Raw genomic sequence first — 16,356 nt, 5'->3', positions numbered from 1 at the left:
GACATTATACAACAATTAAAATCTGAAATCAAATTAGGTATAAAAAAATCTTAATATTTTCAAATAAAACTTCTGAACTACTCTCTGTTGGTTTGTCATATAAAATCCCAAATCAAATAAGCTGAAGTATGTAACTGAAACAAGACAAAATGTGAACAACATTCTGAGGATATGAATAGTTTGGCACAAGATTCTCCATTTCTGAGATAATTTAAAGCAGAAATATACCTGCAGCCCTCTGTTCATGTCATCCGACCTAAAATGTGAAATTAGCCGCTGAAAGTGAAGCTGCCAGTGATTCCGGTGGTGCTGCAGTGTGTACCTGCAGAAACTGTGGCTGCTGCGCGGCCAGAGGACCCTGACCCGCCTGCAGCGCTGAAACCTGGTTCTGCAGCTGAACCTGCTGCTGCTGCTCCTGCTGCTGAGAAATGCTGATGGTCTGAGTCTGGCCCTGCTGGGGAGCGAAGGCCGTCACCACCTGACCCATGAACATGGATGTGGGGACCATGACCGCCCCCATTGGGATCTGTCCTGTGACCAGCTTAGTCAGCAGCTGAGGAGCTGTGGGAAACCTGTGAGGTGAGAGTGCGTCAGCTAGCGTTAGCTACAAGAAAACAGGGTCAGAATGTCGCTCCTTGGCTGTTGCCACAGCAACTAGACACGATCATGACGACTGAACTCTGAAGAAGCACCTTATCTGAGCAGAACGGTCCTGTGCAAATGTTGCCACGGCAGGGTTGCTGGGTCCAGTGTTTTGTGCCAGGCTTGTGGAAATCTGAACCATGTTAGCTGGACTCTGCTGTGGTATCATCATAGTGTTGTAGATGGAGCCGGGGAAAGGATTCTGTTGAGGCTGCAGAGTTAGTGTTGAGCGCTGAGACAGAAAAATACAACAACAAAAAAACAATCAAATCAGTGATGAGGCAGAAATAAGTTGATGGGAAAATTCTTCAACGGTCATAGAAAGAGAACAACAGGATATCTGCAAATTTAAGACTTTTTAATGCCAACTTAAAATGTATTTAANGAACTATAAAGCAACACTTTCTAAAACGGGTGTGACGTTCTGATCTCAACTCTACTGAACTGAGCTGGTCGTTCACAGCCAACATCAGTGTCTGACCTCACGCATACAACTGTTGAAGAACGGTCCAAACTAAATCCTATGGTAAGAAAGTGGTTGTTACTTATGTTTGGTGTTTTAACGTATATAGTAGGACTTCAGGAGATGCTCTGTGGTTCCAAATGAAATGTTGGAAGAGAGGTTAAGCACTTTGTAGCCATTTACCTCAACGCTCCGGACGGCAGAAGAGCTGCGAGTTTCACACCATCTGCTAGTGAATAAGATCAGATGGTGAGGAGGCTGCCGGGATCAAGCCAACACAGAGCGATTCCGGGAACCCGGGAGGGAGGAGTCAGCGATCCGTCCCTGGAGCGTGAGTCAAGTCCGCATGTCTTCTCCGGCCCCGATGACGACTCGCACCGAGCTGAACGCGTTCCAAACGCTGACCACACTGCGAACGAAACCACGATATCCTGGGGGAAAAGACACCGATGCCAACGACAAAGCAGAAGTGGGTCTTTGTGTTTGTTGTGTAAAGAAAAAGATTTGGCAGTTGAGAGGGGAAAGAAAAAAAAAAGAAAAAAAAGCAATGTGGTTAAAGTTAAAAAGCTTGGCTGCCTCTGGAAAACTACAGCGCAAAAGGACCAGGGAAAGTTAGAGGTTAAGGCACATAAATAATTAGTGATGTTTATGCCCTGGTGAGTGTTTCCGTGTGCGTGTGCTAACACAAGCTTCGAATCCGTTCTGACCCAAAACGTTGAGTTTAATGTTGCATGGTCGGAAAAGTCATGTCTCACATCAACTGTTGAAGAAATGTTGGCTTTATTTTCTTTGAAGGCTTGATATTTGACAGCAATGCTGCAAATCTGAAAGATATATGAAGAATTGTCGAATTGAATTGCCATTTAAAATCAGATCCGTCCATTTCTCCACAGAGCAGCTGCCTGCTGAAATGAAGCATCCCCACAGTATTTGTAAAAATAATGAACAAAGATCACACGGCAAATTTCCCTTTTAGATATATATAAAGAAATGTAGAACAGAACATGTTGAAGAATTACACAACCTGAGATGGGAGATTGTAAGATCTTCAGAAAAGAGGCGAGACAAATAAATTAAGATATGAATGAGGACAAATCTCACTGGTGCTTTCATTTAGCTTCATTGTGGTAGTAGGTAGTTTCCATTTCATGAGCAACATCTCACAAATTTGCAGTCTTCACTGTTTGGATGTTAAACACAACTTAAAAAAAAAAAAAAGACAGAAATGTGACTCAGACGGTTGAAGGAAACTGTGTGGAAAGTAAAGGTCAAAGATTGAAAAAAAAAAAATTAAAAATTAAAAACAGAAACAAAATCCAAACAGCATCGGCATTGTCTGCTATGCAGACGCACAAACATCCCCGCGGGAGAGAGCAAGTTGGGAAACATCAGCCACTGAGCATTTAAGAGCTTTTTTTTTTTTGTCTTAGACTTCTTGGGGGGAAAAAAAAAAGAACCCAGTATTATTCAAAGCTGCAAAGAACAACTATGCATTTCATGCATCATATAAAATATTAGGTCTTTCTTTTTCTGTATATTTACATCATATATTACACGATATTCTGTACAGTTAAACTGCCATCTACACCACATTCATAAAAATATTTTCTGACCCATAATTATTTTTATATAGAAAAACAAAAAGAGCAAAAATAATAATACAATATATTCAAACTGCCTGATCTGTTTGAAGATGCCGACGGTAAAATCTTTAACTCCAGTTAGTCGCAGCAAGTCCAGTCCTGGTTCTCTGCTGAACTCATTCCATCTGGAGGTTTTTCTTTTATATTGTTGTTGTTTTTTTTTGTTTTTTTTACAAACAGAAGATATCCTTATGAGAAGCCAGGCTGCAAAGTCAGTCTGTTCTCTGCTTCAGAGGCAGGACCCTCCTCAGTGTTTTCTGCAGAACTTAAAATGACACTTGTGTGAAAAGACCTGCGTGTCTTAGTTTGGCTGATCTTACGTCAGTCAGCTACTGAGGCTGAGTGGACGGGCGGTCAGACAGACCGTCTGACCGGTGAGCAGCCAGCTGCTGCTGCTGCTGCTGTTTCTGCTGCTGCTGCGCCGCTGCAGCGAAGGTGCTGTGCTGCTGCAGAGGGAACGCTGCCTGGAGGATGAGCTGGGCCGACTGGTTCCCATGAAGGAGCCGAGGAGCCTGGAGAGCAACATTTAGATCAGTAAGACAGAGGAAACTTTTTGTCAACATTTAAAGCAAGAAACAAAATTATTCTTACGCCTTAAAGAATGACGGTGTGAAGAATGTTCCTAAACTTGAAGTTTAGGGAAGTTTACGACACCAAAATTTATTGTTTTGGCCTTTTTTTCTTCTTACAAAGAGAAAGTAGCAAATGATGGTGAAATTTTACTTAAATTTTCTAAAAGTGAAGTGTATATCAGTCCCCTTTATTCTGATACCCCTAATCATAAATCAGTGAAGCCATTGGCCTTCAGGAGTCACCTAATTAGCAAAAACAAAAAAACAATTTACCAACTGAACCATATTTACATTCCACAAGCTGAAATATCTGTTAAAAAAAGTGTGTGTGTGTACATATTGCCAAATTGATGCATTTGGCAATGCATCAATTTTATAGATTAATCAATTGCTTTTTTGAGTTCTTTGAAAATCAGGATTTTTGTTTTAACAATACACAACTTTTGTTGCCATGGTTCAGAGTGATGTCGGCACGCCTAGCTAGGGCCGCCATCTTGTTTTGACGAGCGTGTTATACAGGTTTGAATTATTTGGACTCTGAACTCTAGTCAACTCACAGGAGGAATGATTGAAATAAAAGCCAATTTATGAAAATATTTTCTCTCATTTGTAATGTTAAGACATTATACAACAATTAAAATCTGAAATCAAATTAGGTATAAAAAAATCTTAATATTTTCAAATAAAACTTCTGAACTACTCTCTGTTGGTTTGTCATATAAAATCCCAAATCAAATAAGCTGAAGTATGTAACTGAAACAAGACAAAATGTAAACAACATTCTGAGGATATGAATAGTTTGGCACAAGATTCTCCATTTCTGAGATAATTTAAAGCAGAAATATACCTGCAGCCCTCTGTTCATGTCATCCGACCTAAAATGTGAAATTAGCCGCTGAAAGTGAAGCTGCCAGTGATTCCGGTGGTGCTGCAGTGTGTACCTGCAGAAACTGTGGCTGCTGCGCGGCCAGAGGACCCTGACCCGCCTGCAGCGCTGAAACCTGGTTCTGCACCTGAACCTGCTGCTGCTGCTCCTGCTGCTGAGAAATGCTGATGGTCTGAGTCTGGCCCTGCTGGGGAGCGAAGGCCGTCACCACCTGACCCATGAACATGGATGTGGGGACCATGACCGCCCCCATTGGGATCTGTCCTGTGACCAGCTTAGTCAGCAGCTGAGGAGCTGTGGGAAACCTGTGAGGTGAGAGTGCGTCAGCTAGCGTTAGCTACAAGAAAACAGGGTCAGAATGTCGCTCCTTGGCTGTTGCCACAGCAACTAGACACGATCATGACGACTGAGCTCTGAAGAAGCACCTTATCTGAGCAGAACGGTCCTGTGCAAATGTTGCCACGGCAGGGTTGCTGGGTCCAGTGTTTTGTGCCAGGCTTGTGGAAATCTGAACCATGTTAGCTGGACTCTGCTGTGGTATCATCATAGTGTTGTAGATGGAGCCGGGGAAAGGATTCTGTTGAGGCTGCAGAGTTAGTGTTGAGCGCTGAGACAGAAAAATACAACAACAAAAAAACAATCAAATCAGTGATGAGGCAGAAATAAGTTGATGGAAAAATTCTTCAATGGTCATAGAAAGAGAACAACAGGATATCTGCAAATTTAAGACTTTTTAATGCCAACTTAAAATGTATTTAAGACCAATAAAAAATCTATAAATATGGGGGATTTCTGGAGGAACTTGCTGCATTACAATCAAGCAAAAAACTGTGAACCCAGCTCAGTGCTTCTCACACTACATGTAGCTCTCCACAGTTTTAACCCCCACAGTGCCTAGGCCTAGCTTAAAAGCTTCTTTTCACCTATTCTCGTATGGATAGGCAGCAGAAGTCAGCCAGAGTCAAAAACAGACATCATCCAGCCAGCTGCTGCTAAGTTTGCACTTACACATGACAGAGGCAAAAAAAAAGCTAGCTACCTCTACCTTAGCAAAGAAAAAAAACACAAAGAGCCTTGGTGGCTAGCCAGTAAAGCTATTCAGGTAAGGCTAGCTAGCTATTAAAGGTACATTAGCAGCTAGTTACAGGTAGCCTCAAACGCCTCGTGTCACAGAAACTGCAATGATATTTTCATGCGACTCAAACTTTTGCCTGAAAGAAAAGTTCTCCTAGAAAAAATTAAGTCCTGTTCTGACTAAATGTAAGACCGGCAATTAATGAATTGAGTACCAACTTGCATTTTTAAGACAAATTTAAGATATTTTAAGACAATTTGTATTTTAGACATACAAATTTAACACACATTTAATTATTAAAATTTATTAGTTTATCTGACCTGTGACAGCACTGTGCTCTGGTCCCTCAGAAGTGTCTGCTGCTGGGACTGGGTTTGGGTTTGGACCGCCTGCTGCTGTGCCAAGTTGTTCTGTAGAGCTGCTGGAGGGAACATCTGCCCTTGCATGCTCAGTGTCACCCCCTGCTGGCCAGCAGTGCCATGAGGAGTATGAGCCGCTGAGCTGAGGTTCTGTCCTTCATCCCCTTTCTGTTGGAACATCTGACACAGACATTTCAAATTCAGATAGTAAAGTGAAAGTAAAAAGTGAAACAATAATCCCACACATCCAAACAGAAATGTAAACAATGACATCATATTTAATACAACTTGAAAGCAGCAGCTGAGCAGCACCTGCAGACTCTGCCCCTGGACCCTCTCCAGCTCCCCCTGGATCTGCCGCAGCTCATCCAGCTGCCGCTGAATGTTGTCCTCGATCATCCTGGTCTTCTTCTCCAGCTGATCCTTCAGGTGCTGCATGGCTTCCAGCTGGTTGGAGTACTGCACCGACTGTCAAAGAGAAAACCCATGTAAATATGGCATAGAGACCACGCTGCTAGCTGTCCACTGGGGACGCAGGAAGTTTGTGGTCACATATCAAATATGACTTAAAAGAAATTTGATTTCGCAACGTGATGCCTTTAATTTGGGTCTCTGTCTCTTTAAAAAAAAACTCCTGCTCTTTCTGAAACTCCACCTTCAGGAAGTCATCACATCGCTCCTCGGTTAACCCTTTAATGTTTTTTTTACCAGCGTTGCTCAGAAAAGATGCTTGCATAATGAGCTCAGCAGATGTGCAGTTCCACCCGATGTTTGCTAATTGCTGCTGGCTAGTCTGAAGGAGCTGAGTGGGGGAAACAGGAGGGAAGAGCTGCTCTGTGAGGTTGAAGCTTAAGAGCAGTGCCTCGAAGGTGGAGCTAGGTCCACTCCGGCGTTTTGCACAGCTGAATGGTTGCCATGGGAGATTAAAGGATTTCTCAAACAGAATCAAAGCAACACTCCATGTATGTTTATGACAAGGGATTAATATTATAACATGATGTAAATCTAAAAAAGGGTAATTTTTACATAATCCTACCCCGTTCTAATTTCAACAAAGTCCCACCATTAGTATCAATACTTTTTCATGGCACTAACTCATATAATTCACACACTTTTCATTGGCAACAAATTTGATGCAAGAAGCTGACAGAGCGCTGATGGACCGGAAGGAATATTCATCAGTCTGACGAACAGCAGCAAGGTGCGCTTAAGTTCTGAGAAGTTTCTTACTTGGTTGTTTTGAAGCTGCTGCTGAGGCTGCTGCTGAGACTGCTGTGAAATCATGGAGGGCGCCCCGTTCTGGCCCGTGTTTTGGGAGCTCATCGACTGCTGGAGAAATGACACAAGACAATTCAAAAAGATAAAAGTCTTGGCACTCAGGTCAGAGGAAGGCCAAGCTAACATCGAACCCGTACACCAGAGTGTTGGCTATCCTTCCTGCTGACCTGGCTGCTGACTGATGATCTCCGCTGCGATGTCATTTCCACGGCAGAGACAGACTGTCGGCCTGGAGTACTTCTATCTCCCTGCATCTTCATCTGCGAAGCTGAGGCAGAAATGTGATCAGGATAAAACCGAAAACGACCCCTGTGGGTATCTTCATCGATGATAAAAGAAAAGGCGTACAGGCCGGGTCGGAGACGGCAGTGTGGGAGGATTTGCGCGAGCTGCGCGACGAGGCCGACGGGGTCCGGCTGCGGTTGAAACGCTCCAGAGCTTCTTTCAGGCTGGAGGCGTTGAGCTGCAACTCGGAGCCCGAGTCCTGGGACTGGCGAGTCGAGGCGTCACCAGAGGTTAAATACTCAACTTTTATTATTTAAAGAATAATAAAGAAACACGTCGAGCAAACGTCTCACCTTGTCGGCTGTGACCTCAGGGGGAGAGTCTTCGATTCCGAGCTCTCGCCGTTGTTCTGCTCGTACTTCAGCGTAGCTGCAGAGGAGAGACGCTGGATGAAATGAAGGTATTCATAACCGCTCTACTTATTCAGTTTTTGCCACGTTACAACCAAAAATTTTATTGTTTTATTTGACAAAATAGTGAATAATTGTGGAGGGGAAAAGAAAAATGATGCCTATTCTCTTTTTTTACACCCCAAATAAGAATATGAAAAGTTGTTATTTAGGTTCACTGTTCTGCTAGAATATTGTTTAACAAAAAGTACTAGTTCCACTGGCAGATTATTTCACTTTTATTAAGACATTTTTCTCATGTTGTAATGAAATAATCTGCCAGTGGGTTAAGGAATTATTGACCTAAAATAAGCTCCTACATCTTGTTAGAAAGTTACCTGTAAGTTAGTTTTGTTTTATTACTAAGATATTTGAAATTAGACCAAAAATATTTTTGATTGCGTGTTTTTAAATTTAATTTGTGGGTTTTAAAAAGTGCCTTTTAACATTATTTGTTGTGAATGGGAGCAACATAAACTAATTACACGTATTTTATTAAAATATATAATTTTTTCATTGTTGATATTTTCTAATTGTTGTTGCAACTCATTAATTTAGATTCTTCAGAGAGTTACTGAAGATGGTGACGGCTGCTGGCAGGAGAGGTCTCCTGCAGCAGTCTGTACTGCACTACATCTGAAGACGCCTCTGACTGAAGATGCTCTGCCTTCCCAAGACAGTCTTGTGAAGAGGTTTAATTAACTTTATAAGTAAAAATACTTTTAAAAACATTCCACTTCACAATTGCACAGTACATTTCTGATTATAACTTCACAAAACAGGATAAAGGTTGAGCTTGCTACTGTTGCAAGTTACCATATTAAGCATATTAATAAACCATTATCCACTGACACATGTATACCTGACAACAGTGTGTGTGCAGACGATAAACTCAGGCCTGGAGTTCCACTGATGGTATGTGATGTAGTAATGGGTCTGCAGCCAAATCCACTGCTGCCCTTTGGTGAGGAACCTGTAGTAGCACGACTTGCCTTTCCCATATTGCATCACTGAATGGAAACAGAGAGATTAAATTTGTTCTCCGAGATGACAGGAAGTGATCAGGATACTTCAGTGATTGGATGCAGCGGAGCGCTTACAGTGTTCGTGACATTTGGCCAGCGTCTCCAGGTCGTCTACGTGGTAGTAGTCATAACCTGAAGTACCCAGGACTTCGAATGGGAGGTATCCGATGATGGGGGGGGCTCTGAGCAAACCAACGCAGCAGAAGTGTTAATGGGAATTTAACATAAGTACAGCAAAACCAAACACTCGGTCCAACAACTCAGTATTGTCAGCTAGAGGTCATTATTCACCAACAAACATTTGTGGAAGCTGAGGTGCACTAGAGAGTGTTGCATTTCATTTTGGCCTTCCAGAAGCTGTGAAATTACTCAAAACTAACTCAAGGTTTTACAAGAACACACAGCAGATCAGGGGGTTGTCATTATTTGCTGAACAAAGAAGCCCAAATGGAGAAACCGTGAGACAAAATGAAGGTGTTGTGAACATTTTTTGACGGGTAATAAATTCCCTATAATGAAATATCACAAATCCACCGTTCCTCCTAACTGTAAGGACATCCATTTTAAACGTTTATCCTTCAAATCATTTTACTCATTTATTTCACGTAGACCAAGGTGTAAAACATTAAACGAGTTTACCAGAAAACTAAATTGAATACTGTAGCTAGATTCAAACTCAAATGCTGAGCTGTAGATCCATGAATAGTGAGGTAGAACTGGGTAAACATCACTTTGTAGCAATATGTATTTGTGACTCAACCTCTATAACTAGGATGGCTTAACATTTTTTCATGTATTTTGTAAATAATTTCTTCCTCCTTTTCAAAGTTGATACTACAAACAACTATGTGAAAATTTTATCTCAGCTTTAATCTCTCACATAGCATGAGGTATATGGTCAATTCTGACCATTTTTTTTCTTTACTTAAAATAAACTTTAAAACATCACTGCATGTTTACCATTTGCACAATTCTGATGTGCAACAGGTGGCTTTATTTGGTTCAAAAAGCGTCTTTCAACCACATTGTTGGGTTCAGACAAACATAAATGCTTTCGAGCAGCAATCTGCCAGAAACCCTCCACAGAAGGGTTCACACTTACTGACCATCATTTCATCAAGTGCAGTCGATGAGAAGCACCTGCCTGTGGAGTTTTCCCCACAGGGCTCCTATATTTTGTCTCTAAACTGAATGAATGAGAGTCTGGGATCTGTTCTGTGTTTTTGTACATTTGAGGACAGATTTAAATAATGTTAGCAGCTTTTAAGGACAGGATCTTCTTTATTATAAAGCTCGTTTTTTTTGGCAAACAGACCAAGAGGAGCCAGCGTGAGGTCACGCAGCCTGAATTGTGAGCAGTTGCGGTGAGGCTTTTGTGCATCATCGGTGCTGCGTGAATCATTCCGGGAAAATACTCGTGACTGATTGCAGGTACCTACTGTTCTTTTACAGATTTAATTGCGTTCTCTGGATACACAACATGTGCATTATATATATATATATTAAAAGATGGAGGCCAGAGTTTGTAAGCTAGGGTGTAAAAGTACTCATGCATGTGATAAACAACGACAAAACAAAACCAAAAAAACTAGGTTAAAACTAGTTTGAACATAAATTGAAAAAAAAAAAAAAGCTTAAATATTTATACCTGTGGTCCAAGAAGAGAAATTTCCACTCTAAGCTATGCCTGGAAGTGAATTCTTCATTAGGCTCCTCAACAGTGCACATCTCCTGTTAGAGTGAAGAATAAATCAGTGCATTTAGAGCCTCTCATAAGCATAACTAGGTCAGAACATATCCAAGTTTTAAAGTGGAAATAATACAAAAAAAGAGGAACACCCAATAAAACAGATGAGGATGCTCCATTTAGTCTTAAAAAGCTTTTTGTTAAAACATTTTCACTTGAATTGGACTGTAGCTGTGGCTAAATGTCATTACAGTCAGAGGTCCACAAAGAGTAAGCAGAGCTCTTACAAAAATAATAAGACGGCAATTATGAAATGGGCTATTTTAGGAAACGAGACAGGCAATAACTGCACTTAGTCATGTTTTCAATTCAGATACGTTGAAATGTAATGATGCTCTCCTAAAACAACTGTGGAAAAACTAAAAAGTCGTCATGTCAACAATAAATCCCTTTTTTTTATCCTGCAAAAAAATCTTTTCACAATAACGATAAACAATACTGTAAGTGTTCATCTCTACGACCGTCCACAACAAAGGGACAGAACTTGATGTTATACTAACCATGTAACAACTGTGTAATTTCTTCACATTTACACCCATGCTGTGTTTCCATCACAACAAAATACACAGGAAGTAAAAAAATAACAATAAAAAAATAGACAAGCTGTGAAAAGAGCTTTCAAAACATTGTTAAACAACTAATGTGCAACCCTTCAGAAACAATGGTCTTTATTATTCAGCTATAGAAGCAGAACTCCAGCTATAAAAACTGTTGTTATTACAACAAGAAACCATTTAAAAAGTCTGAATCATTTTAGCTTTTCAAACATCATTTAAAAAAAGTTGAAGAAAACCTTTAAAAATGTACGAGCTTGCTGTAATTTTAACAAGAGAGTAATGAGAATAAACTAAAAGACATAAGCACAGGTGCAGTTTAGCATCGGTTTTCCTGCACGGCAGATGCTAAACTGTTCCCTACAGAAAGGCTCAATAAAATCACACACATCTCAGACTTCTTCTGGATTCCCCTGCAGTGACTAAAGCAATAATCTGAATGTGGGTCAAGCAGAAGAAACGACAACAATCCTCACCTTGAGGAACTGTGGTTTGGCCAGCCTTACAGTCGCAATCAGGCACACTCTGTCCTCAAATGTAGCGTGAAGCGATCGCTGGATCACCCCGTCAAAACCGTTTCTGTTACAGTTAGGCACTGTATACAAAAGGAGGAAAAAGTTCAAAACAAAAGAAAAATATAATTTTAAGAAAAAAAAAAAAAACAGACATTGACTGTGAGCAACGCATTTTACCATTATTCAGGGATTTAAAGTTTCCTATGAATTTGACAAATTCATACACGGGAGGCTCCTTGGGGTCGATTGTCCCTCGAAGCATATGGCAACAGAACTCAAGCTGATTCTTTGCTGGGAAAAAAAAAAAGACAATATTTTAAAAACTATACTTTTCCAAGTAAAATAAAGAATACTGAAAGCTAAATCTGCTAGCTTACTTTTCAGATACTCTGGCGTTAGAGACTCTCCCTCTGTGACATGTGAGGACAGAGCCTTGTACACGTCAGAGTGCTCCCCCGAGGGCAGAAAGTTTAAAAGGTTCTGATCCACAAGATCAGACTGAAACACACAACACGCGACTTTTGTAAAAATGTGTGACGAAGCAACCAAGTGTGATTAAGTGAGAAGCTTAAAAGTTATTTGAGTGTCTAAACAGACGGAACTCACAGGTAAGTGTTCGAGAAGAGATGTCACGTTCTCCGAAACGTAGATTATGTTCCCGTCGGTCATTATAGCGAGGAAAAACCCATCCAGGGCCTGGAGGATAAAGTGTTCCTTTATTTAATAAATGCCTTTTTTATTGAAAGGAAAGTTAAACAAGCAAGGGGGGAAAAAGAGAAGAAGAAAAAAATCAGTTTCACCTCCAGCATCAGCTGAGTGAACTCTTCATTACTAAGAAATGGAGGCTTCCAGTCTTGTCTGATCTCTGTTGATTCTGACTGAGCAGCGATTTCTGTTCAAGAGACAAAAAAAACCACGAAACTTAGCGAAAGCGCCCGGCTCAACAGTTGTTTTTTTCTCTCTCACCGTTTCTCACCTTTGTGTTTGTGCAGGAAGTCGATGCTTTTCTGCAAGATAGTGGACTTGTCCATCTTGCGGGTGTTGCCTGGCAACATGGTGCCCAGCTCCTTAATGAGGACATTGAACTGGTCTCTGCGCTTCTTCTCGGACTTGTTACGGGACTCACTGTTGGATCGAGACGAATGACAGATGTTGGATTCATTTGACTGCTGTTTAGAATAAGAGTCAACTCTGGTTACGTAGTTGTGATCTGTACGATATGCTAAATAACTGTGTGTCTAAGAAGGTTTATCGTAACATCCCAGTTAAAAAGTTAGAAATCACACTCCTACATTGTTCATTAGACCTTAACTCTTATTAGACAGGGTCATCTGTTTTAGTGTTTCAGAGAGCTAATCTCTCCTGCTCTTGATTCAGTTTTGCATGCAACTCTCACAGCAGGTTCCACTATCACAGAGATTTTTTTTTCTTAACTTGAGGGATTTTCTTAAAATGTAAAATCACAAAAGCTACATTGTGTGTTCAGACAAGATGATATTTAACATCAGAAGCAGCATGAGTGTGTTGGTGAGAGTGACAAAATGAACTCCATAACAACTATTTTTCTATGCCGATGTACTGACAACTGGGGAATTTGCTCACAACCATCACCATAAAAATGTTTTATTCTGTTACTCACATGTAGCAAAGATAGGTGTGGGCTATACCACTATTTTCGTGGTGCCATTTATTTTATTTTTGTAAACTAAAATGTTTTTACACAAGCAAGACAGTTTTAGGCAATGCCCTTCCAGTCTTTAGTATGCCGATGTATTTATGAAATGTCAATCGTGTTCGAGAAAGGTCGCCAAAACACTTTATGTTTATTGTTCTCTGTACTTAGCTATGTTTCTTTTCTTTTACCGCTATGCTTTTAAATTCAAAATTCTGATGGCAATTTTATTGTTAAAAAAAATAAATAAAATAAATAAATAAATAAATAAATAAAAAAAAAAAAAAAAGGGTGACCCCTCTCCGCAGCCACTCCAACAGAAGGCTGAGGCAACTATAGTGAGTCCAGGGTTTCCCCCAGAAAACCTGCTAAGCCCGATTGTCGGGGCACCGAGGCGGTCCACCATGTTTTTGTATTAAAGGATTTTAAGTTCACAGGACATATAAAACATTGCTGGGTAACTATGTTATTGGAAGACATGCACTAATGCACCAGCTAACCGAGGAACACATACATGAACTTTATCAGCACAGAGCCACACGCTGGGCAGCGTGTTGGGATATAGACGCAGATGTCGCACATAATTCTTTGTTCACAAAGATATATCATCCTCACTGCTCACGCTCAACGTGCACCTCTAGAAGCACAGCTATGGGTTACATTAGCAGTTCTCATTGAGCTAAGAAGAGCTAATGCGGCGGCTTTTAAACTTGACTCATACCTTGATGAAGAATTCTCCAAAAAACCTGAGTCCTCACAGGGTGTTGATATAAATGTCTATACGTATGAGCCTGTGTCTCGTTTGAGTGAAAGAAGGCACACGTGATCCACGCCAAGGTAAACTTCAGAGATCAAATGCCGGCAGCCCGCTAGGCACCCAATGCGCTGAGGCGCAAGTGATGTGATTGGTTCGCTTCCTGCCCTGTTCAATGCATCAACTACAAACCCATCTTTCAGGAACGATTCTACCAGTGAATTGCTCAGCACAGCACAGCACAGAGGCTTGCAGTTCAGCTTATTAAAAAAAATAAGAATTTTTTTCTTTTTTTATAAAAAAATAAAAAAATTAAAAAAAAACAAGCAACGCTTAGCCTGGCAGGGGAGCAGGCAAGTTTACCCTGGCGGCCCACCAGGCTTATAATACACTGGGGGAAATCCTGTTGTGATAGAGGTTATTACCGTTTGGCTTTGTCCTTTTCATCTTCTTCCATTAACCCATCAAAAATGCTGCTGTCATCTCTAAACAGAGGACAACAAAACAGCACTATTTACAAACAACAGGAACCTACATAACAAGAAGGGGCGCACCGATTCAGGTTTTCCAGTCGATCTCCGATCTTTGAAAAGCCAGACCTGCCGATTTTTTTGTCAAAAACGATGCTAAATATAACAAAATGTCTAAGTTGGTAACATTGTGGAGACTTTCTTTTTAACCGTTCATGGAGAGACGTGACCTGCTGGGCGGGTCTGTGAGTCAGCCGTCTCTCATGGTAGAGCTACAGGGGACGGTGGCTGACAGTGGCTGACTTTCAGACCTCAGCTAAGATGTGTAAGATCGGTGGACGATCAGCAGAGCTCCCAAAATTAAGGAAGTCTGGGCCAATTTATCAACCGACCGATTTATCGGTGCACCCCCTTTAAATAAGGCTTTTAAATTACAGTAGAGGCACAACAACGTAATAGTATCATCATCAATAAGATTTTAGTTTTCCACTGTAGATATAGCATAACTGAATATGTCTGAGAATTACACGCATTAATGACAAAAAATGGATAAGTAGAAAAAAATGCTCATCTTCATAAGACAGGTGGAGATCAGAGTTTATGAATGAAATTATTAGATTCAAACACTTGAGTTTTTTTTTGTTTTTTGTTTTTTTTGTGGGGGGGATGGGGGGGTTACTAAGAACTAGAAGAGAGCCTCACAGCACAAAGTCGATACAAGCCATCCACAAAGCCTGCAGCACAAAAAGATTTTTTGTAAAATGAATCGGCTCAGTAATCATTCAACACAGATAAACACTTAAGTCACAATCAAGTATTTTGATGACACAAAAAGCATGTGAATCTCAGTACGACTATCTGTACTCCAACACCAGCTGGGAAAATCAGCACACTTTTATATAATCAACAGAGAAATAAAATATTTTTTGAAGAACCTGATGTTTTCATCTGTTCGAGTTGGCATAGTTTGAAACTGCAGCACTGCAGACATCTAGAGTTTCATCCTCTCCCCTCCCTTGGCGACGATACCGCATTTATGATTCAATATAACGTGTAGCTCTAACTTTTAAGAAAGTGCCAACTTGTTCCTTCCTATTCCTTTTTCTCCCTTATTGAGATCATAATAGGGAGTTTTAAAATCCAGTTTGTGATGCCACAGTGTACCATGTCTGGACTGCTCATTAGAAAAGAAACAAATGTTTAGAATATCCATCTCACCGGTTAATGCTTGAGGTCATTTTGTAACCTGTTCAGGGTTGCAGATTCGGCGTGTAGTCTTTTAATCGTGAGGTAGACATTTGTGAATGAACCTTTAAAACAACATGAGAGAGAAAATCTTTTAAACAACAAAACCATTAGCAAAATATAGCACGGTCTTGGCAAAGCAGAATCCAATCCTCACCAAAAATAAAGCCAGTCGTGCGAGAGGAAAGTCTGTCTGGATGAGTGGAGGGTCTCGGTGGGTGGGCTGCAGCAGCGGTTGATGTTGGACTTGAGTCTTGGAGGCGAGCTGAAAGTTGGTAAAAGGTCTTCAGTCAGATGGGTTTCTGGTCTCCTTTGGATGCAAGTGTTGTACATGGCAGCAACATCTGTTTCTATGAGACAAACGGAGAACAACTGAGGATCAGGTATGAGCTTCAACACACATCAGCTGGCGACAATCTACCTGCACTGACATATTACAGTGGACGGTCGAATGCAACAACAGGAAGAAATATACGCATTTTATAAACAGTTTCACAATAAAATAAATTCTGGAAGCGAGCTGAATGATTTGAGACCTTGATTAAATGACGTGTAGGCTACAGCAATACACTATGACTCGATTTATTCCCAAAGATTAATGTATTTTTACTGTAACCCAAGCAGCAATCAGTAATGTTGGGTTTGTAATGTTATTGATTTACAGAGGCAGTAACAAATAAAATTCCACTGGCTCACTTAATACTTCCTCATATTTGTCAATAAATATTTGAAAGTAATATGAGAATGGAGTTGCTACCATGAAAGCAAGCAAAAACTACACG

General features: G+C 40.7%; 1 protein-coding gene across 6 annotated transcripts in view; it reads right to left on the bottom strand.

Moving 5' to 3' along the window:
* clocka (clock circadian regulator a) overlaps positions 1 to 16,356 on the bottom strand; it is a 29,717-nt gene that overhangs the window by 2,068 nt on the left and 11,293 nt on the right. The window contains exons 2-23 of one of the 6 annotated variants that reach the window (XM_016670779.1): positions 15,732 to 15,924; positions 15,548 to 15,639; positions 14,285 to 14,344; positions 12,410 to 12,558; positions 12,234 to 12,325; positions 12,040 to 12,129; positions 11,811 to 11,931; positions 11,611 to 11,724; positions 11,395 to 11,513; positions 10,266 to 10,348; positions 8,693 to 8,799; positions 8,455 to 8,602; positions 7,497 to 7,572; positions 7,267 to 7,408; positions 7,086 to 7,186; positions 6,871 to 6,966; positions 5,953 to 6,108; positions 5,602 to 5,820; positions 4,632 to 4,813; positions 4,262 to 4,511; positions 3,121 to 3,260; positions 383 to 431 (exon numbers count right to left, since the gene is read on the bottom strand). In XM_016670779.1, the coding sequence (XP_016526265.1) occupies positions 383 to 431; positions 3,121 to 3,260; positions 4,262 to 4,511; positions 4,632 to 4,813; positions 5,602 to 5,820; positions 5,953 to 6,108; positions 6,871 to 6,966; positions 7,086 to 7,186; positions 7,267 to 7,408; positions 7,497 to 7,572; positions 8,455 to 8,602; positions 8,693 to 8,799; positions 10,266 to 10,348; positions 11,395 to 11,513; positions 11,611 to 11,724; positions 11,811 to 11,931; positions 12,040 to 12,129; positions 12,234 to 12,325; positions 12,410 to 12,558; positions 14,285 to 14,344; positions 15,548 to 15,567 (2,514 nt within the window). In that variant the 5' untranslated portion in view covers positions 15,568 to 15,639; positions 15,732 to 15,924. Of the gene's footprint in view, positions 1 to 382; positions 432 to 1,868; positions 3,261 to 4,261; positions 4,512 to 4,631; positions 4,814 to 5,601; positions 5,821 to 5,952; positions 6,109 to 6,870; positions 6,970 to 7,085; positions 7,187 to 7,266; positions 7,409 to 7,496; positions 7,573 to 8,454; positions 8,603 to 8,692; positions 8,800 to 10,265; positions 10,349 to 11,394; positions 11,514 to 11,610; positions 11,725 to 11,810; positions 11,932 to 12,039; positions 12,130 to 12,233; positions 12,326 to 12,399; positions 12,559 to 14,284; positions 14,345 to 15,547; positions 15,640 to 15,731; positions 15,925 to 16,356 lie in introns of those variants that run through there. The other 5 variants (XM_007550672.2, XM_007550671.2, XM_007550675.2 and 2 more) reach the window with 5 other exon arrangements.

This window comes from Poecilia formosa, unplaced genomic scaffold (assembly GCF_000485575.1).
Source record: "Poecilia formosa unplaced genomic scaffold, Poecilia_formosa-5.1.2 Scaffold37, whole genome shotgun sequence".
Lineage (NCBI taxonomy): Eukaryota > Metazoa > Chordata > Actinopteri > Cyprinodontiformes > Poeciliidae > Poecilia > Poecilia formosa.
This window is presented reverse-complemented; position numbering and strand designations above follow the sequence as displayed.